The 26463-nt window shown below is 36.4% G+C and overlaps 1 protein-coding gene across 5 annotated transcripts in view; it reads right to left on the bottom strand.

The window, feature by feature from the left end:
- The window catches only part of GRM8 (glutamate metabotropic receptor 8), a 388670-nt gene that overhangs the window by 138881 nt on the left and 223326 nt on the right, over positions 1–26463 (bottom strand). For all 5 annotated transcript variants that reach the window (XM_076329675.1, XM_076329646.1, XM_076329685.1 and 2 more), the window contains exon 7: positions 8557–8757. In XM_076329675.1, the coding sequence (XP_076185790.1) occupies positions 8557–8757 (201 nt within the window). The remainder of the gene's footprint in view (positions 1–8556; positions 8758–26463) is intronic.

The raw sequence follows: 26463 nt of genomic DNA, 5'->3' as shown, positions 1-26463 counted from the left end.
AAGACTATTCTGTATTTCCTATATTCCAAACTATTTTTTTTTATTAAATGCTAATGTAATTATAAAAGTTAATAACCTAAAGAAATTGGCACAAATTGAAAAATGTTAATATGGAAGCCTCACTAATGCATCATCACTTTGAAAGTGTGTTATGTACAGAATCCACAGAATTGCAACTAAAACATTTACTGCAAATTATTTTACCTCTAATTATCAAATGTTCAATTTTGACGATAGAGATAACAGGAGAATTGAAAGAAACAGTCTCTCTATTTAAAATAGAACGCCTCAGGAATTTGTGCATCAAGTCCATTTTATTTCAGGCTTACAAGGGAGAGATTTGGCTAAGACTACAGGGAGCAACATTTTGGGTCCAATCTGTTCAGCATAAAACATAACCTGCTGTGTGGCCAAAATGATTGGATACCTTAATCCTCAGGAATAACAGCAAATGCTTCCTCTGCTGAAGTAAATTAGAGAAGCTTCTGAGATAAACTATCTTCCACATATTTAATATTTCATACTATTAGAAATACTTTAACCAGCCTTTGAGAAAATCTCTCTGACTCAGCTGCTTGGAAAAAAACATACAGAAGTAGATGAGTTGCTATGGTGCCTAAAAGCTAATGGACAGGCTCGCTCTCTGGTAGCCTTTAGAGGTATCAGCCTTTCCCATCAGCTATATGGAGAACTAGACACTTACTTCAAACTTCACCAGCTACTGAAACTGAGGGAAACCTAACCTATTTGCCTGCGAGGGTTGAACTGAATCCTATCACTATTCTTTTGGATGTCTTGTTTAGTTTGCTCGGATTCTCCCTGTTTTTGCTTAAGATCACATCTGGTAGCAAGGTCTAACATGTCTAACTTGCTCTTGAATACAGTACTGCTTTGACTATAGATCTGAACTTGGTTGATTACTGCTGAATACAACATCTCCCTAGAGTAGAAAAACTAAATAGTGTTGTTTGATGATGTTGGCAATGTCTGTTAATTATAAATTTATTCTCTCCTCACTGTAATTCCTGCCCTACAGTATTAAGCCTACCTGATTTCACTGTCATTCCCTTTAATACAGAGAAATGGTTATTTTCCTCCTTATACGAGAATCTAAGATTTGTCAAGATAATTTCACTGACAGTGACCTCCCTGAAGAATTGCTCTATTTTTTGTTTGTCAGTTATCAGCCATTACCAGTTAGATCACTTTTTACATGAATGAACTATAAATATGGCTTATTTATACTACCAAATACCCTTAATAAAATCCTTGTTGCTTTTTTTCTCTTAATATTCTCTCCAATGAGTCTATTTCAGTTTGTAAGTAAAAGTTGTTGTAGGAAAATGAAAAAGGCTCATATTATTCTGTTACAGAGGTACTAAAAAGCAATTCATTCCCCCTCATGACTGTCCTGCTGGCTTGCAGAACTGCTGTCTTACCAAATGGGTCATAAATCGACATACGGAAAAATTAATAACTTGTACAAACATTCTTACTTGATTTGATAAATTTAAAAGGAGATTTTAAATTTAAACATTTAAGTTAGGAGGCTTGTCAAGGTATTATTTTCCTCAAAACATGTGGCACACCTTCTTCCTGTTAGAAAGGTAGATAAGGATATCTGAAGGGCTTAATAATGCCACAGAACTACAGCTGTGATGTTTTTACACTGACTAAAAGGTAAAAAAATACATGCATTATGGATCCAGTTTCTTTGCACTCGGATACCTTTTCACTCGGAATGGCAAGGGTTAGTTTGTACTACTCCTTACTATTGCTTGAGTTTTTCACTTGATCATATTAGAAAACTGTATTCTAATATATCTGAATATCCTCACCTATCAGGAGATGCAAATCAATTTTCATGGGTAATGAGGGTAAATCCTTTATCACCTTCCTTTACATATTAATTATTAAAATACCTTATGAATTAGACCTTGTTCCTCAAAACAGAGAATTGACCTCAGTCACATTCTACATCATGAATTTTCTATGTGGAGCATATATACTGCTCAATTAATCGGTACTTAAGATCTGTACATAAGCAAAAGCACAGCTATAAATTGTACTTACTTTTAGGTTCTACCTTCTAATTTCACACCCAGCATTTTCATAATCTCTGATTTTAATCACATGGATTCATGAGGTACCTAAGAATCACAGCTGCTCCAAGCTTTGCCTGCTGCACATGCTTACATTATAACCATAGATTACTTGAACCCCTTTAGAGTGATTCAGACCACTGTGCAATTTTAGTTTCTTGTATAGCCACCTGAATTAATTCCATTAAAATAATTAGCATGCCAAAGCAGAACTTATTTGAAATCATCCCCTGCGCATCCCCAATAATAAATTAACAGAGGTAACATCTCCTTCCTTAATTTAGCATAAAGGTACGGGAAACTGGACATCAGGATTCTTTATTACAAATGGTCTGCCATAGCCCCAGTGCGTTCACAAACCAAATTAGACATCTCTGAAACCATGACAAAAGTACATGAAAAGAATGAACTATTTTGAATTCTGGGATTTTATGAGTTCAGGTCTATGTTAGTTTAAGCTTTAGCCATGTTTTCAAACATTCCTCTGTACCACCAAGATTTTCGAAAAAATTACATGGAATTATGTCATGTGATTAACTTATGACAGAACAAACATCACAGATCTTAGTAAAACTGCAGCAGACATTCCCCCTTCCACTCCTACTTCTGCAGCTGAAAGCAGTACCTTTATTTCTTCAGCAGAGTACAGATTAGTGAAACTAGAGTTGCTACCGCAGTGAATGCTAGCAAGGTCAGCAGAGTTCAGCCCTTCCCAACTCGTTGTTAATCTTGTTTGTCCCTATCTGCTCATCTGCTATTATCTCCCATTATACTTAGATAGTTTTTAACCCTATCAGAATATGGTACCAGTGGCATCGTATGATGCTAAGTGTTTCTGACAGTACAAACCCCTAAATTATGAACTGACAATAAGAACTCATAACTTTAAAAATCACAGATGTGCCCAACGTCAACTATTTCAAAAAGGTTTTTTTTCTCTATTGGTAGTTGTAGACTTGAGAGTTGGATTTTTAAAAATCTAAGTTAGGAGTATAGCTCCAGTACATTTTAAGTGGGACATTTAGCTTTATTGTGCTTAATGCTTTAAAAAATGTCAAAACTTATCAGCCTCAAACGGCACCATTTTAAAGCTTCTGTTTTAATGATAAATAATGATTTGAGAATGCAAATTTTGTACTCAGTGAAAGAATAGAGAGGTGTCAGCTTTCTTCAAGAAAACATTTAAAACAGTCTGAGCTGAATATTAAGTCAAAAGAGTTTTGCACAGATTGATGTCTTAGCAAGTTCAAAAGATAGAAGGAGAAGATGAATTTTGTAAATGGCTGATTCCACAATAATGACTCTATGGAGGGATCAAAATTCTTCATGAGAAAACCCATTCTTCTTTTTTTTAAAAACTATCCTCTATAGATACTGCTTTCTTGGGAAAAAATATTACAATGTAGAGTGATCATTAATTTTTAGTTTACAAGTGTCGACAACTTAGTTTGAGTTTGCCTGCTAGTTTCTGTTCATATGTCCTCATTCGCTGGTATCATTCTGCTGTTTCAGGCTGAAATTTTGCATGCTTGCTTTTTAAATGGGGCTGATGTTGCATGTGTGTGTGTCTCTGTGTGTGTAGCCAAAATTAAACTTTTCTCAAAGGCATTTAATTAACATATCTAAAAACCAAATAACAGCAAGGCTTACTAGTCCACTCAGACTATGAAATTAGTTCCAGAAGAATAGCGCAAAGGTAACATATGTTCATTTAATATTGTAAAGCAAAGGTAAGTGATATACTTTTCTTTCAAGTCCAGCTAGGGCTATAGAATCACAGCATGGCTCAGGTGGGAAGGGACCTCTGGAGATCTGCTAGTCCAATCCCTCTGCTTAGAGCAGGCTCAGCTAGAGCAGGTTGCCCATGTCCAGCCAGGTTTTGAATATCTCCAAGGATGGAGACTGCACAACTTTTCCAGGCAACCTGTTCCAGTGTTCTTGTAGATTTGTCACAAAATCCCAGCAAGCAACGTAGTTGCTTTATTTTGTCCCAGAGAAGACCAGAGAAAAGGTTGCAGTCAGACTCGGAATTTATTTCCTGAGTCTCCTCTTCACCAGGAGGGGGAAGTGATGTTGCAGTGAACTCTGGCAGAAGCAGACATTTATCTAAGCATTGACGGCAGGGGGGAGTCAGTGCTTCCACCCATTCCCTGCTCCCTTCTCACTTATTCTTGCTCACCAAAAAGATGTCAAAGTAGCAAGTATCCCTGTTCACCTGGATAAGCAAATAAGATGTCTGTTTGCATGTATGAGAGTATAGGCCAAATTCTGCCCTTACCTTTAAGATTAAGTGAAAGACTTATATTGTAATATCTGTAAATATATTGTGTTATAGTGTGTGATGTTTTCTTGATATTTATCCCTGGAACTACTACACTGTGTTAATGTAAATATAAATACAAATGTATGACTAAAGGTAGGCAAAAAACAGCTACCCTATACTAGCTATAAATATATATATATATATATATAAAAAGAGTGAACTTTCTTCTATATAAAGTGTTTTATGTACAATATAAGCAATGATCTTTATCTTTGGAATTTAACTATAAATTTTGATCTTCACTTTTGTAGTGGGACAGCTGGGGAGGAGGGCACTGATCAGTCTTACCACTTTGTGTTTTATTCCCACCCAAGAAATAGCACTCTGTCCGTGTTGTCATCCTTTTTTTTTTTTTTTTTGCTTTGTCCAGAAGGAAGTACAAAGATACACCTTTTTCTTAAAACCAAAACCAAAACAAAACCAAACCACCTTTGAAACACCTCCATCCACCACAAATGCATGTTCAAGTCCTGTTTCTGTTAAATGATGAGCACTTATGTTGAATTCAGCACTTCTCATAAAACACTCAGCACATGCCAGGGTAAAAACTCTTAGAAAACATCTGCTTATTTTGTAGACAGAATAATGAAGTTGGAGTGAGAACACTAGAGCAATGTGTTGGGAGAACATACTGAATCATGCCACAATTACACTATTGCGCATATCACCATTTATAAACCTAATTAACAGAAAAACTATTAGCTTTACATTACTTTAAATATGAAACACCAGTGTCACTTAAATATCTCATTTTGTTTGGATACAAAAACCGGTAGGGAAAATCTTTCAAATGTGATACATTTATTAAAATAAGAACCATAAAGTGACAACATTCACTTTTTGCCTGGGAAAAACAAAGATAAGTAGGAGCATGAAACTTCTGAAAGCTCTAAGTATTCCAATCAAATAACCAGAAAGGGGTGGTTATGGTCTACTAGCAGTGACCTCCAAGAACACAGGGAACTAAATATGCTGCATCTCAGCACACTGGTTTTATATTTTGTTGTTGTTTAAAAACTCTTTTGATGTACACAGCAATAGGCTATACCAGTTACATGCTAGAGGTTTCTTTTCCTATGAAATTAAATTAATTATTAAACTTCCCGTTATAAATGAAAAACAATTGGTTTTAGACACCATACTTTGCTAGCTGTCCCAAGAAAAACACAGGCAATAGTAAAACAGGAGACTACACTCAGCAGTAACTCAAATCTTATGTACAAATATTTTTTTTTTGTTCCTATTACAAATGAAGAAGTTCTATCCCCTTTAAAATCATGCTGAACTGTGAGATTTTCTGCATTTAGCATACAACTGGTAAAAGAATATCTAAGCAGAAACAAATGTCGTATCAATTACATCAGTACACTGTGCTCTGGTGGTTATGATCACCCTTCAGTCATGAAGGTGTCATGGAATATTACACAGATGAATCCTTCAGGGGAACAAATCTTCTACATCATTTGTAAATAAAAATAAACAGACTAAACAAAAATAAACACATTTCAAAGTAATTACTTGCAATCAAAAGCAAAACAGTTACTCCAATAAACAGAAATACGTATGTTTTCTTCCCCTTGCAAACACCCTCCATAAGGCAGACAGGTGTCCTTTGTAATACAGGTCATACCTTGTGAGGTGAAACCTAGTAAGTTGAATGTGACAGGACATTGCACCTACTCATTACTACCTTGGTTAAGAGGGATATACTGAATTAAGAGAGGTGAGAAGTTGGTTTAATACGCGTAAGGGTAGAATCATGTGGGGAAACTGATATTGAATAAAAATTAAAACTGTCTGTCTCAAAAATGCCAGTTACTTCTTGATATTAGAAATTATTATCATCTTGAAGAGCAGAGGTTTAATTCTAAAACACAGGAAAAGTTGTTTAAGCATAAGAAAAAACTTTTTTACTGTGAAGATGATCAAATATTGGAACTGACTGCTAAGAGAGAATTTTGGAAGATTTTCCATCCTTGTATATATTTAAAACCTGACTGGACATGGTCCTAAGCAACCTGATTTGGCTGATCCTGATCTGAGCAGGGGGTTGGAGTAGGTGAGCTCCAGAGGTCCCTGCCAACTTCAGCAATGCTGTGATCCTGTGATTGTTAGGATACAAAAATGCTACCTTGAATGGCTGTGAAAGCCAGGGTTTTCCTTTCATGTATCAGTTCACTTTTAATATACCACATTATTAATGATAATAATAATAGTGATAATAATGATAATGATAATAGGATGCACATCAAAATCCACACACAGCACTGCTTCAGCTCCCAGCACAAGAGGCCTAGCAATCTCTGTAAATATTCACCTCTGTAAACCAAGTCAGACACAATAGCAGTGCTGTCCTGAGGAACAGGAATTTGGGATTAATAGGAAAAGGCAAAGGGTTAAAGACTGTCCTTGGCTTATGCCTCCCAACACATGACTGAAAAAAAGGAAATATTTGGGCATATAACACACCCAAAAAAATTGGTACACCAGTATGTAATCTGGACTAGCCTAGTACAGGGAACAGTTACCGTATCCCATGGGACAGAAAGTTAACCTCAGAGAAATGTTTCTTTTTTTTTTTTCCTTTTTCCTCTCTTTCAGTAAATCACTAGTTCAAAACCAGATACTTTTTCATTAGTGTCCAGAATGCTTTATCCCACTCTTTCATCTCCCCTTGTTGCAATACTTAGTCAGCCAGAGAAATCATGACAGATATTGATGAAATACAACAATCTAGGGAGAGAAAGGTTTCATAGAAAATGTACAGCTTATCTTTTTATGCTAAACTTTCATGCTCACCAAATGAAAATAGATCACTTTCTTTGTGCTTTAACAACACAGGCCCAGAAGAATATCTACTAGAAATGCAGATAATTATCGCTGCAAACCTTGCAATATGTTGCCTACCTTTGTCATCATAACAACATTTCCCATTTGCCAGCAAGATATTTTGCTCCAGGTTTTCTTTAAAATCACTAAAGAATCATTTAAACTCCCTCTATCTTTATATTCCTGGAGACAGGGATTCCCTTTTCATGAAAAATGCATAGGAAAAAAAAAGTTTTAGAAGAGGAAAAAATTGTGAACTACAGCCAACATTCATATCAACCAAATGGTCTGGTATAGTACCTAAAGCAAAAAAAGCTTCCACTCAGAAGCTAAATTCAAAATGACCTTGTGCTTTTTTCAAAAAGGCTGGCAGCTGAGGTCATTGGAATAAATTGTAATAGACAGTGCTTCTCTCTGCATAGTTAGAAGGCATGTCTAGTACGTGAATTACCACCAAGTAGGGGAAAAAACCCAACCAAAACACAGCAAAGAACATTGTTCCATTTCTTTATAAAATAATGGTAAATATAATCTACAATAATTATGACTTTAATGAAATAATGTAGGTTTTCAGCAACTGTATTTCACCATCAAGTATGTTCTACCCTTTTCAGTTACATATTCATAAATTAATCCTGTTCTTTATTGGCCTCTACTGTTAACAGCATAAGCATCTGTAACTATATTTCCCCAGCAGGCAGATCCCAGCTGCACAGAATATTATGTAGTGTTTTTTAAATATATAAATTGTAGCTGTGTTAAAGCTCACTAAATCACTGAGTCAAAAACAATGAAATGGAAAAGAAGCTGGAACTGCTAGTGAGTGTTTTAATTGAGATTTAAATATGCAAATTGAAAGCAAACTCCTCACTGTTCTCTTTTGTAAGGAAATTGTTAACAGTAATTTCAGAAGAAGGCAATTTTCAAAAGGGTATTTTTTTCAATTCATTCTCTTGCAAACACATAAGCAACCTCTGTCAAAGGATTTTAATCTGTCAGTAGGACTGCATGAGTCCTCAACTTGTTTCTAGAATAGCAGCTTTTCACCGGAATATTTTGATCGACAGATTCTTATTTTTAACATCTCTCTTTTTTGGGAGCAGCTTAATGTTAAGATGAAAAATACACTTGGGGTTTAAAAGCAGGTGGAAAAACTCACAGTTCTGACTAAATGAGAACTGCTTCTAATCCTGTTTTCCACTGTGCCTTAAAGCATCCTATATAAAGAAGAAAACACATCCTGTCACTTCTGAAACATTTAAAGAAGAAAAAGGGGGGGGAAAAAGAGTATATGTAACTTACCGTTAAAGTTTACTGCCCGGATATAGCTAAGTAGTTCTTTACCATCAATTGCGCTCATCCTTGCACATAGACCAATATATCCAGAACAGAGATCTTTATGCATGTTGTGTAGTGCATAGGCCATGGAATATACTGCATCAATTACAAACTGAACTTTTCCTTCTTGCTCATAGGCTGAATCTCTTGCAATTCTTTCTAAGCCTAAGGAAGAAAGAGAAAGAGTCAGTTTACTTCTATTTGTGTGTGTGTGTGTGTGTACGTGCATGAGTATTTACGTGCAAAAATTCACAGTAGAACATAAATAATTACAGTCAGATTGATAGGTAAAGTTAGGACTCATCTATCCGTCACCTAAATAAACAAGACAAGGAAAAATATGGCCATCTGGTTTTGCCTCTAATCATTGTACACTGTGCCAGGTATATAAACAGTATGTTGAGTTCTGGGCTGGGAAAGAGGACAGAACATTTCATTACAAGAAAAAGAAATATAGATATATATATATTTCTACAATCCAGTAGAAAAACTTTCTTTCCACCTTATTGACTTTCGTTCAACAGCTGTTTATTGTTATTTATAGGACACTTCTACAGCAGCCTGCCATTCTGTTTTAGAAAAATTTAAGGCTACTTTGATTTTTATCCCTGTCTGTTGTTTGATAATCATTATTTAAACATGTCAGGAAAAAAAGCTGAATGCTTGCCAAGTGATGTGGCCATCTGTCTCCATATTGAAAAGTGCTTATTCTGAGATTTTTTTCCTGTATTTACTAGTGAATTATGGTTCACATTGAGAACCGTGTACTGTCTGCTATTTCCTACAGGGACATTCTTCCTTCAGAGGGAATACAGAGCAAATCAATACATTATGAAATTTTGATTCTGTGGGAATTGCCCACATTAATCATCTATGTCCAAATCCAAAGAATCTTTTACATTCATAGGTGATAGTACTAAGTGGAAAAGTTAAAAAATAAAGTTCAGGAAAATTATATTTTAAGTAGACAACCAACACGAAATCCCATGTCCTATATAGGAATTCAGCCACTGAATTCAAAGGCTCAAAATCTTCATTTACAAGGGGAAAGAGGACTCTGCAGATCTCGACGTGAAATCTGCCCTGCTGAAATCTACAGTCAAGTTCCCATTGACTCAGTGACCACAAGATTAAATACCTAGGTTATCTACCAGATTAACAACTCATTCAGTTTGAAAAGAATCCATTCACATTATTTAAGACTATTTAGAAATTAACCAAAAGTTTATGCAACTTTTTTTTTTATTTTAACATTCCACAACTTATTTTTTTATGTTTCTTTTTTATCTCTAAACACAGGCTTTTATCAGTTCAAGATATCAATTTTGTTGTATCCAAGTTTTTAAAAGTGCATTGTTTATGCTTGAAAATATACTGTATGCAAGATCTTTCTTTAGATGAAGTATGCAAGCCCATATGACATGAAAAAAAAAAGCCAGGGAGTCTACTCAGAAGCCTTTCTTCTGTTTGCCTGCTGCACTTCAAGTGCCACCGTCTCACATTACAATGATAACATATGAACATATTTGTAATCTGACAATCAGTAGTGTATTGTGCTTTAAACATCCCTGAGCACTGGGAGCGATAGATAGCCTTGAAAAATCATGATGTGCTTTTATTTCTCCTCAGGGATTAGTGAAAAAAAACTAAAATCACTACCTCTTGAAAAGATACTAACCATTTGGAGAGGAAAGCATATAACTCATTTTTGTGATTTGTTACAAGTAACTTCATAGACACTTTTCAAGACATGCTATCTAATGATTAGCAAACAATTAGTAAATCGTGCGACTCTACTGCAAATAAACAAACAGAAAAACTTTTCCTTGCACATGCTGAAAATTACACAATTTGTTGCAATGGATTTCCCAGACATAAAAGAAGATATGAAGGATGGAAGAGATGTGCCTTCATTAGATTGCAACATTATTAACTTATTTCATTTCACTTGGGAACTAGCTTCCAATGTTAAGCGACGGGTAGAGCTCAGGATCCCTACCTTAATTGTTCCTGCCTTGTTAAGGACTGCTGGACAACAAGTGAAGGACAGGGTTTACAGACCTCCTGCAGGCACACAGCGCTCAATAACCTGTATGTGCTCCCAAGAGCTTCCTCATCCTCTAAACAAGACGGTCAGGGCAGGAGGAGTTTGAAGGACATATATCCATTTTAATTGCTAAGCCAAATGTAACTCCCCTCACACATCAGATGGATGGATGTGTATGTTGAAGGGTGGAGGGTTGGTGAAAGACAGAAGGGAATGATTTTCTATAATAAATGCTAAGTCATAAAACACTAAAATTTGCAAACACTTATGTAAGTGCATTGTACTAAGTGGTACAGGTTTTTAAAAGGAAAAAAAATCAGTATTACACCCCCCTTTGTTATACTGTAGTTTAAACACACATAAGATTTGCATAAATTTCTTCTACAGCGTAACATTTTACCTTTACTCTTCACAGATATGTGATAATAAACTACATTATCTTATAAATTACAGAGAAAAAAAAAACGAACTTATTAGGACTGAATGTGTTTCCTTACATACAAAGGGGTGATGAATACCTCAGAATTATCAGTTTGAAACCTGTCAAACCTAGAAGGCAATAGACAAGAAGAGTCTTTGTGCTTTGCATAACTAAAAAAAAAACCAATAAATTGGATTATGTGCTCTTTCTTTTTGAGGTTTCTCTTCATCTTCTCTTTCTAGAATTCTCAAAAATCTAAAGCAATAATTTATAAAGATGACAAGAACTCATCAACTTAAATTACATTACACTGCCCTAAATAAATTTTAATGTACAGCAGTAAAATGATGCATGTTGTCTAAGCCATAAATATGGTCAGCTACTACAGAGATAATACTACGTTTGGAAGACATGGTTATAATTTTTCTTCAGACTTGTATATCAAGTAATAACAGTTTCATTTATAGCTTGACTCTGAGCTCTACAAGGCATGCTTCTACACATACTGCTGACTTGAAAGAATATAACAATTTGTATCTCATAATAGAAATGCTTTAATGCTTTCTTCATGATCATTTCAATTTCTCATCCTACAGTTTTTCCTCTGGAAAAATTGCTTAGGCTGTGCCTTCATCGGAAAGACTGAGATGTTCCCAGTTCTTGAACCTGGGCACTTGATACCACCATGGTCTGACAGTGTGTCAAGAACTGAGACAAGAACTGGGCTCACACTATCCCTCCCTATTCTGATCTCCAAACAAAGGAAACCCAAGGAAATGTGCCATAGTGCTTTCCAGCAGGTCTTCCAATCCAGCTGTTGAGAAGTGCAAGCTTCTGGGGAATTTCAGCAAGATGTCAAGACTTTCCGCAACCAATGGAGAAAATACATAGATACATGTACTAATGTTATCATCTTGGGCTAGAGAAGAGCTAGGAGAGCTGTAACACTAGGCCAGGAAAAGTGTCAGCTGTTCCTGGCTCCTTCCATTTGAAATCTCTTTTGGGAACCCTCGAGTGAGCACAGGAATGATCCTATAAGAGCCTGTACATGTGAAAGTGTTGCTACAGCTGGTCTTGCACTTCCTGAGCAAGAGTGACAAGCTGGACTGTTGCAGGAGGTATTGCCTCCATACCTTCTAATCATTTCCCCCTTTGTTTCTGTAGTTCCTGTGCTGCAGGAAAAATTGTGCATCCGGCTCAGGATGGTGGAACTCCTATGACAGGGAAAGATAAGGAGCATAACAGTAGTAAGGTAAGATGTGGATTAGGTCGATGAATGGATGTGGCTGGGGCTACTAGTCTGGGGAGAAGGTGAAGCAGGTAACATTGTTAATTCCCCAGGTATGAACTGGGAATCAAGAGATTTCAGGGAACATAATCAAAAGAAATTAGGCCTTTACAACAACAAATTAAAATGTATCTTAATTAAAAATTTAATAACAGCATACAGTAAGTAAATAAAGATTAATGTAATATAGCTAAGATAATTCATGATGGTGATGATATCACCTGTGGGATACAAACAACTATCTTAAACAATCAAAACTTAAGTTGCTGATCTCACCAACAGGGGACTAATCTGCTTGGTGATAAATGTTGCATAATTCATCTAAGTTTTAGAAACCATGTTCTTAATCATGATCTTAAAGCATATGTAGAAGTAACTTCTGTGCACATATAAGTCCATGGCAGTAGAAAAACTTCAGAGCAGAGTTCCTAGTTATTATTCTCTTAAGAATATAAAAAATTCTGAATAAGGCAAATGGATATACCTCTTTTGTAACTTGTGATATAGGGAAAAAATATTTATTTAACTGTCCTGTTTCTGGAAATTGCTGGTTCACCTAACAATTCTGAGCAATCCCATTCCTGCTGTCTCACAAATCTTTCTGTCTCCATTTAGCATTATGGAAAGCAATTTATGTAAAAGTGCAGCCTACATTATCTCTCATGATTATTTCTATAGTTTCAAGAATCCATCCCATATACCTAGTTAAAATCTTAATTCATGCTACCTGAAGACAAAAGTTTGAAGTCAAGGACCTTGTATACAGAGTTGGTTAGAGCTTCAGATTGGAACAATGTTGTGAGGGTGCAGGGTTTGAGAAAGCTTTTGGGCACTGGACAACTTTGGGAGACAGGAGTGGGGCACCATAATTTAGAGGAATAGAGATATCTGGTATAGGGATGCAGTGTGCATGGGAATAGGATCCTAATTTTGACAAAATAATCATCATAAACTCAGGTTCCAAGCTTAGAAAAATAGTGCAGTCAAACACAAGAGAGTAGGAACAGGAAGCTCCATGTAGGAAATAGGATGCTTCAAGGTGTTGTTTTGATTTCCTAATCTCTAGTCAATGTTTTTTTTTTTTTCTTGTCAATCTCCTTTATTATAATTTTTTCTTTGTTTTGTCTAGGACTGATTGGAACACAACTGGCCAGCTCACTTTTCACCTTCAGTTCAAATATTGGCTCAGTATAAGGCTTCTTCCATTGTTTTGGGATACTAATTCTCAAAAGCTTATCAAAATCAAAGTTAAAAACTCAGAAAACTTCCAACTTTCCTCTCTGAAAACTCTCAGCTGGAAATTATAGAAATGTTCTTTTTAAAAACTCTCACCTTTAGTTGTTGCAATGTGTCATAGTCTTTCACTTAGTTAAAATGGAAATTACTTTTTCATCATCATCTGGTAGGGTTACATCTTTTATTTCACTAGCTTAAAAATATTAATGTAATACTTGTGATTTTTCTGTGTGATTATTGATACATCTAGCAATGAACTAATATTCTATGTCTGCTTGAAAAACTAAACTGCTGACTATAGATTTCCATTTATACTATTTTAAGCCACTTATTTCTATGTTTGCTATTGCTTGATTTATGTATCTTACTCTTATGGTTGGTAATTTCAGTTAAAATCAGTATTTATTGGGGGGGGTAGGGTGGAACAGCTCAAAAAAACCCACCCAAGACTTGCACGTCTTGTCCTTCAGTTGGGGAACAACAATGTGAACAGTTGGCTTAGCAGTGACAGAAGTCCTACTGCAGGAGGGCCAGGAATCTCCTAACCGTGGATTTGTCACCGGCAAGGAAAGATCCCTTTCCGAGAGCTTGTATTCCCCCCTCCTTTCCACATTCCCATCCACTCTTCTGTCTCTCTGTTCCCTCTTGCATGTGCTGATGGCAAATCAGCTCTTTTATGGACTGTGCTCTACATAAAGAGAGAATCTTTCCGGGGTAACGGTGGGAGGACAAGTAATGCGGAGGGGGGAAGAAAAATGACAATAAAATTATTGTGAAAATGGTAACAGGCAAAATAGTTACTCACGAACAGCTTTTATTCTATTTGCTTCCCTTTACCTGCCTTTGTTATATATGCTTGTGCATAATTACTGCTGAAAGACAGTTGGTGCATCTGTGCAACTCTTGGGGTTTTTTTTCCAAACCTCTGTTTTGACAAGTCTGGATCTTGGATATCTAGTAACATTTTTTCAGTTCACAGTTACAATTCACATTTTTTACTCACTGCTAAATTATTTATCCCCATTACTTGGCTTACAAAACAGTTTTACTTAAGCTACACTTGGAAGCAAATGAAATCAAAGATAAATATTACTGTGTTGAGATCTTTCTGTGTATGCCAATCACAATCACAACTAAATCACAGTAATTTGTAAGCAGGTTCCCACTACTCTTCAGCTCAGGCATGATTGTCCTCTATTTGTCAGAGTTGGTTAGAACTTCCCATCTTTGCAGCAACAGTTTTTTCCTCAGAAAGTTGGCATCTGTATCTGTAAGCCATTTCGGCAGTCTCAGCAGGAAGCACCAGGAGCATGTATTGCTCCCATTGAAGTCTTCCCAATTATTCAGCTGTTTTCTTCACACATTATAGAGTTTGCTGTCTCTGAATAAATAATGCAGTAGAGATCATCATCTTCTGTTACTCAAACTTAAGGGGATGATATACTTTTATGGTGGGGGAGTTGAGTTTTCTAGTAGCTGCATGGTAACTGTGATGCTTGTTTTGTGCATGAGTTAGTTCGCAGAGAGCATCACAAAACCTGTGGCTCCTCTGTAATGTATGGTGTCAGTTTAGGAAGCAATTCAGAGAGGAAGTTAAGGATTATATCAATTTTCTCAGCCATTCCAAAAAGAAAATGGAGAATGTAGAAGCAATGATAGTGAAATGAAGCAGTTTGACTGTCTACTCTTCTCCAACAACTGACAGATGTGGTTTTGTGGTTTAATGAACTGGCACTTGATGTAATTTTTCTGGGGTTATGCCTCTTTACGTCAACTCACAAAAAAAAAAAAAAAAAAGAAAAAAAAAGACAGCAAGACCAATTAGTGAAAGTCTGAGAAAGAAACAGTTTTTCAGTCCCTAGAATAATGTGGAGATTTTAAAATACTTCTTACGCAGAACTGGGCTGAAAGCTCACATTTTTAAAACATTTTTCAAACAGAAATAAGCAAAAAGAACATTTCATGTAAGTGAATATGTTTCAATAATTTTTCACTTTAACATTACCTTAAATGAGAAACGAGCTTTTTTGTTTACCTGGTTCTTTAAATGAAGTACCTTAAAAAATCTATCCCTGCCCACAAACATTTTTCATTCTAAATACCATAACATTTTTCCTGACCTTCACAGTAAATCAGAAATTTGTTTCAGCAAAACACTTCTAACAAATGCACAATAGTATATATCAAAGTGGAATTAAACCATTTTTCTAGTTATATTGGGGTTTTTTTTTGTTCCTACTACTATATGTGACATTTACTAGAGTGTTTTCTTTTAGAAAAACAAACTGAAATTGCATTGCTAATAGAAGATTCTTTTTTTCCTCATTTCTGTGCTTTGAGAGAGTCCCTAACAACAGTTTGAATGTTATCAGGGTGAAAAACTTTCCCTTTTCTAGTTAATGCCTTCACATTGCTTAATTATAGCTCCCTGAAACAGTGTATAGAGTTGGAGAACACAGGCATTCAGAACTCTCAAACATTTAAAACCTGAGTCTACTACATCTAACAACAGCAGTATTGTGTAAAATACCGTCTTGCTGGCCAAGATTTGCCGCGATGTATATGTTAGGCTAAGCAATAATGACTGCATTCAAATAACGAGGAGACACCTTTGGATATGTTTTCTGCCAACCACACTAAGAACGCACCATGCATTTAAAAGAAAAGGTGTATCAAAAATACAGTGGGATAAGCAATATTTCTTTCGGGCACGTCCCTAGTAAGTATCAATAGAATATATCAAAGAATATATTATTTGGTGTGGACAAAACATGAAGCTGGGCATAATGTTTTAAAAAGTTATATGTCCTTGTTATCAACAGATTGCAGCTTTGAAACTGCAGGTAGAACATTACCAATCTTACTGCCAGAAGATTCTTGCCCTCTAAAAATGGTGCTCTGGCAGAGATCTGTTCACCTGTACTGGTTCACTTTGTAGCTACAATACGTCTGACAACCTGAGAGCATATACCCACTCCAGATATACTTGCAGAAAAAAGGAAGACACTGTAGAAGTTTAAATAAGAGGGAGAGAGACTATTGCATTACTAAGCAAGGATCCACAGCAATTAATAAATCTGACATCACAGTAGGTTTTGTTAGACTTTTTCCAGGTTTTATGCCAGAGAACAAACCACAGTCAAATTTTGCAAAACTTTCTTTATAATTCATTCCATGCATTTTGCAGGTTTACTAAATATTTACATAGGCATTTAAATATCTCTCAAGTCCCATCTTGCTGCTTCTGTTTTTGTTTTAGAAAAGACACTGAAGTCAGAGATTCATATCTCAGTTTTGTTTGTCTTATACTTCTGCAAGTTTTGTATCATATATCATTTAGAAGCGTTAGTGATCCACCGTCTCTTTCATTCCTCTATATTTCTAGTTTTAGTATGTATTAAAGGAATGCAGTTGATTTGATTCTGTCTTATTATGGTATTGCACTTTTTTAACCCTCTAATTATATCTATTCTGCTTTACTTATAAAAATAAAAATCTAATGCAGAAGTAAGTTCAATTTATATATTTGTCAGATTTAAGATTTTATTTTACATATATCAGTATATAGTAACAAACAAAATTCAGTTTCAAGTGTAAAACCATGAGTTTTACCATTAATTATAATTCCCTAAATTCTACAAAAATAGGGAATTTCAGCCTCAAAAGTTGTCAGTTTGATTTGTGAATGAGGAATGTTATTTTACTGATTTTTAACCAAATCAAAATGGCACAGGGAAAAAATGTTGTAATTATGTTATAAAAAGAGGTGTGTTTGTCATAATCAAACCATGTCAAAAGTTTTATTTGAGCTTTCTGAACAAAATAACATGAAGATAAAGGAGAACATTTGCTTACTGTTTGCTAACCAGAGATCTAAGGACTATTTGATCAAAGACATTTTAAATGTTGTTCGAACTTTAACTCTCAAAGTTAGGTCAACCTTTTTGACTTTACCTTGAATTTCTGTACCCATAAATATAAATGTTTTCATTAATAATAGCAGATAAAAGAACACAATAATGTGGAAGCATTTGTCAGTCTCCATCCTACTTCAACTTCTATGAAGTCTGTGAAAATTTGCCACAGCTGTGTATCCTGTTCATTTCATAACTGGGATCCAAAGACATGCTAAGCAATTTAGTCCTGCACCCCGGTAGCCTAGCACACTCCTTTAGGTATGTATGACAAGCAAGAACACAACATTTTGGAGAAATCCCACTTTTCTTTATCTCTCAGAATAGTGTCAGTATACAGGTGAGTGGTAGCATGGATAGACAACAAAATATTTTGCTGAATTTCTCAAGTTTAAAACAAATCAGAAAAGGGGCATCTTTTCAGATCTTGAGGTGAGTATGTAGACAGAACCTACATTTTCTAACACAGATTACCCATGGGAAATTTCTAACTATGGGAAGAAATTGCTAGTGTACTAGTCCAGGCACATAGGTGGAAATAACTGATATCACTCTAAAAACCCACAGGCTGCAAGCACTTCTAATGAAGACTTCAGCATATAACTACAAAGCCTACAGCAATGGCTATGAGCAAGAGAAAAGATTCAGTACAAGCAACTGAATTTATTCATTGTCTGTTAGCATTTAATCTCAGAGGACCTTCAGCGCATAGCAACAGTGTGTATAAAAATCCTTTCCTCTGCTTATTGACCGTGAGAGCTTTTAAGTTTAAGCTTCAGACCAGAAACTCTAGAGACTTTTGTCCTCAGGAGTATTATTTTTAGTTACAAACTTGATAGAGCTCCTGCTTAAGAAGGCCTTTCTTGCAAATGGAAAGCATTTTTCGGAAGTATAAACAGACATAGAGGTACCCAAGCACATCACTTTCTTAAGTATTTGTGGCCACTATTTGGTAGGAGTCTATTTGGAGACTAAAGAGTTAAGTTACAGCAAGACTTCACCAAAAATATTGCAACATTTTAACTAGTCATATTAACGACTACTGACCAGAGGTTTAAGCATTTTCCTTTAGTTTGATGAGAAGCTCCACAAAAGCAGACTATTAGGCTGTGAAGAGTTCGTAGGCAACTATTTACCAAAGAAAAGAGAAGTATCAGTTTGAGATGTTATTATGCCCCTTTTATCACCTATAGATACTTGTTACCAATCCTTCTATAGGAATTTAAGGCCTCTTCAGCTGAGCTGATGGAAAGAGCTTTACGTAGGAGCCCCTTCTCTGATATCAGAGAGCTGGGCCAAATTATCTGCTCCTGCATCAAATGAGGACCACGTGTGATGGATGTCTGCTCTGGCTTGGCTTGAAGTCTGCAAGCTAAGGGGCAGCAACATCCCATAAGGGCCGCTTCTGGAATGAATATTTGATAGCTTGCTTATGCAGACAATTTAAATATAGATTTGGAATGAACAGTGAATTCCCACTCAGAATAAGTGTTTTGACGTCAAGATTTCACATCAAGTATTGAATAACTTTTGTTGCTCCTGAAAGGGAGCTTTCATCAGGTTGTGGTATTTCCTTGCAGTTGTTACTTAGGCAGGATGCATCTCATGCAGCTTTAGTGATCTAGCAGTTAATTGTCTAACCTAAAGAAAGCTTTTTTGTTTCCAAGGAGAACACTCACTCACCCTCTCTGAAAATAAGCATTTAAGAAAATGGCTTAAAGTGCCCTCCTGAACTGACTTTCTTGTGTGACTAGGTTAGACTACATAGGCAACTCCTAGAGAACTAGTATTATGCAAGATAAATCCCAGCTAAAAAAAAGGATCAGTCTTTTGCTAATCTTGAATTTAAACAGAGTTCAATGAACAAAATAGCCCTTTTGTCAAGCCTTGCATAAACTCACCGTGGTGTCCAGCATTTCCATTGGAGAATGGCTTCTCCTCCACTGTTTAGCTTCTCTGTCCCCACATACTTCACTCACTCCCTGGTGCTGCTCCCTTAAGCCAAGACCTGAGATTCCCTCAGCCACAAGCCCACTCATCTCACACCTCCTGCTCATCCTCAGTGGCCTGTATTATTTTCCTTTGCTTACTCTGTCATCATCCCAGTGCTCTTTCATCACAATTTGCTGCAGGTCTGTGTGACAACTTTGCAGTCCTCAGATGAAGTCTATTGCTAGTATAAAACAGTATCTCACATACTATCTACTGTTTAGTCAGCTGCTATGGGGATAGAGACTGAGATCCAGCAGAATGAAAATTCAGTTGTTATGTTTTCTTACAGTTGTTGCAAGGACTGACTGTAGCTATGAGAATATATGTCGTATTTGGATTAATTCACAGGGCTGCATGTTACTGCTAAGGAGACAATTATGCAAAAAGATTTCAAGACAAATGCAATGAAACCCAATGCAAAATGAAAATAAATGTAATAATAAATCTTAAAATAATTTCACTATGAGTTACTACTGAGTCTGTATTCACAGTATCAAACTTCCAAGAGGAAATTTGTGGAGCTGGACAAGATAGAAAAACTCATGACAGACTTCATATGTGGAAATAGAGTGGGGTTTTTCAGGAAGAAACAGTGGGAGGATTTTTTCAACTGCAACCAAAAAGGAAGGGAAAGAATGCTTTTCATGGCAAAGGGACAACTGCCAATTTAAGCATATAAAAGATCCAATAGTAAATTTTTACAATATTAAAAGCTGAAGAAAATGTTGCATTAACTTTTCCCTTTGCCCTATCCATTGTCTCTTCCTGCTGTGTCCCATTTCAACGATCCCATCACACATGTGAAAAGTAGGGCATGATGAGGAAAAGAAATAGCTGATTTCACTTAGTGTAACCAGTAGGAAAAAATGCTACAGTGTCATATTGGAGCCATTTTTCACTTTTTTGTTTCCATTTTTCACTTTTCTGTAAGACAAAAGGCAATTTTTGATGATCAGAATGTAAAACATGGGTTCAAGAGCTTTGAATAGCTATAGGCTGTAATTTTGTCATGTATTACTGTCAAAGTAAACCTATGTGATTTTCTGGACATGGTGAAATATCATTTTGTTCTACAAGCTGTGTAGACAACAGCTGAAACACAAGATTTTCAACATGTGAAAATCTGTAATTTCCCCACTATTCTAATTAAAGTTGTTTCTTCAGGACCTGATAAAAATAAGAGCACCATAAATTAGAACTAAGCAGCTAGTTAATGGACTGCTTGATGCCATGAACAGGACAGGGACAATTGGCTTCTGGAAGGGGATTTCAATCTAAAACAGGAAGACAGTTTACCCACAAACACTACTCTTCCCAGAACCTAGAAGATAGCTAGTTCTTTAATCACAAACTAATTAGAACTGATTGGCTTCATTGCTAAATTAGGGACATTAAGGGGGTTTGCTTCTTTAGCAGGTTTGCTGCACACGCTCCATCGGCAGCACTCTTACAGCTGCACATATCCCATCCTTACCAGGGCAAAACAGTGACAATCACAATCTTGAAGAAAAGTTCCTTCATTGACAGTGCTGCCCCTTTCAGATACAGAGTATCAATTTGCTCTACTTGCTCCCTCTGCGTGAACCAGAACAGTTGTCTACAAAGAGTGGAGGGGAGAGGAGGAAGAGACTTGTCTGGAGGTGGTGTTTTGGAGGGGGGGGCTAGAAGATATGCTGTCAGAGCTTTTGCAGCAAATTTGAGAATTATCTTGGCTGAGACATGCTAAATTAGATAGTGCTGAACAAGATGCTCGTGACTAAGCAACAAACAACACCCAGAAAAGTATAAAGATCCCTACAGTACAATTTAGGCATCTAATATTAAAAAGTAGTCAAAAACATCTTTAACTGCATAAACACCTTTAAATCTCAAAACTTTACTGAAGTATCTGAAGTTCTGCTATTTCACAGAGCTAAAACCAGAGCCATCTTGAGGATTTGAGAGCCTTTCCCCTCTGCCAAGGGGCTATCTAGAATTCACAGTACAAACAAGTTTAATTCCTCACAGGAGATGAATCCAACAAATACATCTGAGTACATCAAATTTACATTGAGTTTAGCACAAAATATAGACATCTGATACTCATCTTTTCCTTAAAAGTCTTAGTGATTAAGATGATTTCTCAGGAATCAAATCTCTCCTTTAGGTGCTAGTACACTAGCAATAATAACATAATAAATATGCAAGGTACTGTTAAAGTATAGGCTTTCTCTTGATAGGAGGTACTCACATTGTCATATTTTATATACCTATATCAGCAAAGCCCCTAGCATGAATTGTTATGAGCACAGTGAGGCTTCAGACTTGCAATTCACTGTGTAATCTTATAACAGTATTCTGAGCCTGAAGTCTTGTTTTCATCAGTGATTTCTACTGGCAATATGTCCCACAAAAAAGCAAATCTTGAGTAGTTTGTACATATCACTGTAACATTGAGACAGTGAGCACCTGCTTGGTTGTTCTCATGCACTCTGAAACAAAATTAAAAAGGACATGACTTTTTAGGTATTGTGATTCTTGCATTGAAAGAAGAAAACACTTGTGATAACCATTATATTATCATAAACCTATTAGAGTAACTTAAGGCTGGTCAAAAGTCATTTTTCACCTGATCTTGAACAAGATTGAAATGCTCCCATCTACTTTCTTATAACACATTTTACAATTATAGATACACCTTTGGAGAAATCAAAACTCCTCCGCAGAATGCCACAATCTTGTGCAGTTCATGTTCCAATTTACCAACTGCAGTTTGATCTCATTTTACCAAGGCTGTTTCATTTCTCCTTATTCTTATAACTTGTATCACAACCTTTAGCGTGCAGACTGATTGGAAAAGCCTCAAAATCATTTAAGTGTTTCACCAGTACATTAGATGTGTAAATGTGTTTTGAGCCCCTCTGTGTAAGAAATATATCAATAAACTAGAGCAAGTTCAGCAGAAAGCCACCCTGATGTTCAGGGGGCTGGAGCACATGCCCTGTGAGGAAAGGCTGAGGGAGATGGGTTTGTTCAGCCTTGAGAAGAAATGGCTTTGGGGTCAAGTCCCCCAAACAGCAAACCCTAATGCCTACAGGGAGATGGAGCCAGGCTCTTCACAATGGTGCATGATGCAAGGGCAGGCCATAATGGGCATAACTTGAAACAAGAGGTTTAGACTGGTAAAAGCTTTTTTCCAATGAGGATGCTCAGACAGCAGAACAGGCTGCCCAGAGAAAACATGCAGTCTCTCTCCAGCCTTGGAGGTTTTCAGAATCTGACTGGATAAAGTCCTGAGTGACCCGGATCCAACCTCAAACTGACCCTGTTTTGAGCAGGAGGTTGGACTAGAGACCTCCTGAGATCCCTTCCAACCTGACATATCCTGTGATCCAATATTCAGATGCTACTGCACCAAAAATGTCTTAGCTACTGAACAATCTCAAGTGCCTATGTACATATGCGTATGTACAAGTGCATGTGCTCATGAAGATGAGTATGTGGAAATCCACAACAGTCTAGATTGAGCTTATTTGAGAGGCGGATCTGGGGGCATCCCAGGTGAAGAATTACCCCCCTCTCACCTTGTCTCCAGACCCAAAAGGCAGGTTTGGATAACAAGGTTTCTGACAATGGGGCCTTTCGTTGATTTCTCTCTCAGTCCTTAGCTGATTAAGAACAGTTCAAGGCAAACAGAAAACAGGGTGAATTTGCATGAAAAATATTACTAGATTTGACCTCATCATGTAAGATATCTGCCTCTTTAAGGACACGTTACATAGACAGGGGTACAATACATTTAGTGTTGCCAGGTTGGATACTTTTTATTGCGACTACTGTGTCATTGCGAGACTTGTATAACTTAAGACTTTTTGACTCATTCCCGTGAGGCTGGAGTTCTGTGACAGTGGGAGGGGGAAAAAAAGTTTACTGATGGAAAGTGGTGGTGAGAACCTTGGTCCCTCTTTAAATACGTTTCAAACATTTTAATCAGCAGAAAGCTCACTCACTGTGACCTCAGTGGATACCAAAGTTTTAAAATACAGAAAGAAAAGCCAAAATGTACTTTAGTAAGATCACTTTTAAGCCAGCCTAATGATCTGTAAGTGACCTGTTTCATGACTGACAGCATTCAGAGCTCTCGGCACTGACCTCTTCTGCTGGCCTAAATCAGCTCAGTTCCAATGGAAGCCAATTGAGTAAGGGTGATTTACAGCCCCTCCAATTTTGTCTCAAAATCTGGTGTAATATGAGAATGCCAGAGGGGTAAGGACAAGAATTTTATTTTTGTAAGAAAAATTGCACTATTTTCTGTTACAGTAGACTGATTGCTTCCTTACAGTTGATCGATTCAGACGTTCTCTATTTTAATTTAATCAGAGAGGGCACATGACAGGGTAGAAATTCAAACACAACCTAGATCATGCAGCTCAGGGAAGCTGTGGTCAGCCTTTCATTTTAACATTCTCCAATCTCATGGGTACATGCACTTAGTTACACTAAGTTAATTAGTTAGTAATATATAATAGCTGATATATAATTGACAAGATGACCATCATTGTAAACAATGTAAACAATATTTTGTAATTTATGTTTCCCAAAAGCTATGTTAAAACCTAAAATAGATCTGATAACGTTCAGAAAGAGCAAAAGAAAAGGATGGGAGTGAAACACAGTAACACAGTAACACAGTAACACAATAATTACTATCCAGGAGGTAGAATAACAGAGACTTTTTTGCTAGCTGTAATCAGTGTGTAATTATGGCCCCACAAACAAGGCAACACATAAAAAAAAAGCTAGAAACTAGCACCTTGCTCTGTGCTATAAATTTATGGTCTCTTCAGGCTTTTTATTTTCATTGCCCTTATGGACAATTGGAAATCTGCATTTTTTAGGCTGCAGCTCTCTTCATCAGTAGCACCATCCAGAGGTACATGTTAACACTCTAGAGAAGCCAGTTTACTAAAAAAAGCACCATGGAGAATGACAAATACAAACATTTATTTATTTATTTATTTATTTATTTTAAATAAGGCAAGGCATGAGGACAAAGTGATTCCATTTTCTGCATGAGAAATAATTCAATAGCAAAACAAAAATAAAAGATTTTTTCACAAAATTAAATAATAAACATACATCACAGCTTCTTAACATGAAAAAGTCATCCAGCTATCTTCTGTTATGATTTCAACCTCTTAATGCCTTGACATCAAGAAAGCCTTGTCAAACAAAGAGGGACAGGAATTTTATCAACAGGTGCCTCAGATTAAAAGAACATTTTCAGAATTCTATTTTCTCCATTGATTCATGCATATTATTTGGTTAGGACACTGAAGGAAAACAAGTGAAATCTTAGTGAAATCCAAGTGATGCCACTCCACATTGATCAGTGGAAGATTTGGCCAGTAACACTTGCAGAAAGAGGTGGTGGCTAAAAGATTATTTGCTTCTTTTGATGAATAAACCTGTTAATTTAGCCTTATTAGTTATCATCAATATTCAATGTAAAATCAAAAAGCAAACAAAAGATATTCCACATAAAGAGCATTAAAACTGAATATTTTGGTGATGGTTAAACAGGATGAAGTTGGCTTTATTACATGCTTTTCCACTGCTGTAAAAAATCCTATTCTTAGAAATGCAAAGATATAAAAATACAAATGGCACTATCATCTACGGTAGACTGATTCTTTCTCAAAAGTGATCTCAAAAGATGAAAATTAAATGTACATGGTATATATATACACGCACTGAGTGGATCATATATACTGAATTATTTGTTTACTTTTTTCTCTTTTTCTTGCCTGGGAGGAATATACATTTTATTAAAGCTTCAGAGTCTGTGACCAATACCTTTACTATGTATCTTTTGGTAGGAATTATTTAATAAAACAGATTATCCCCTAATAAAACTCTCAGAAATCAATGAAGCAGCTTTGCATAGGGAGCAATATCAAAATCTGATCTGTATTTATTTTACATTATTTGTCCCAGAGATTTCTGGAAATAATTCTTGATATGTTATTTGCTCATAAGAAATGAAAGTATAGCTATCTGTGATAAGAACCATGATAAGGAAGGGTCAGTTCATACTCAAAATACATGTCTGCCAGCATGACATGGAAAATGTATATGAGTGTCAGGCTGCGCATAAACTATATAATTACCATTACAAAATAACTAAACAGGTCTGGCAGTTTACTGAAGAAGTGGGTTGCAGTTAATCAGTGCAATCCAGGAGACCAGATGATCATGATTGAATGCTTGCTACATTTGAAGACAAATCTTTGAATAGCTGTGCTAGGACCTGTGACATGCCGGTGTGAAAAGCTAGTTCAAGACAGCTAGCCAAGAGAAACCAATACTCTTGCCAACTATGTAGGCAAAAATGAACTTTTACTGCGCCAGGATGGGCCACTTTTGCCACAGAAAGAGAAGTCGGAAAGACAGAAATCTTGTAGAGCTCTGAAAAACTAGGCTTGCTCTTAACACTGTCACCAAAAGATGAAAAGGATGGAAACAGCATTTACCATAACCACAAGAGACTTCACCCATTTGTCAGCTGAAGCCACTGTTTCTTGTAACTCTCAGGGGAGCTGGCAGCAACCAGCTTGGCTGTCCAGGCTACTGGGTGGGGGAGACATGGCAAGGTCTTCAAACAACAGTTGATTTTGCCTAAGTTAAGTTTGGTCCTGTCTTGCCCTTGCTCCATTTAGAAAGCTTTCAGGCCGAAATGCACAGAACCATTTAAGGGAGGCGGCTAAATAGGAACAATGGGAGCACTGTGGTTTAAATCCGTCTATTTAAAATACATTCCCACTATGATCTGGAATAACTGCAAGTGAACTTGTAAAATTGGTCTGGTTTCAGTGAAACAGTAACAGATCTTATAAAGCGATACACAAAATGAGTATTATGCAAGGACTTGTACTTAGGTAAAACTCTGCCTGAGTGTTATCAATAAACATACCTTGCTAATCCTTTTTCAAGA

Source organism: Aptenodytes patagonicus, chromosome 1 (assembly GCF_965638725.1).
Source record: "Aptenodytes patagonicus chromosome 1, bAptPat1.pri.cur, whole genome shotgun sequence".
Lineage (NCBI taxonomy): Eukaryota > Metazoa > Chordata > Aves > Sphenisciformes > Spheniscidae > Aptenodytes > Aptenodytes patagonicus.
The sequence above is the reverse complement of the archived record's forward strand: the minus strand, read 5'-3'. Positions and strand labels throughout refer to the sequence as shown.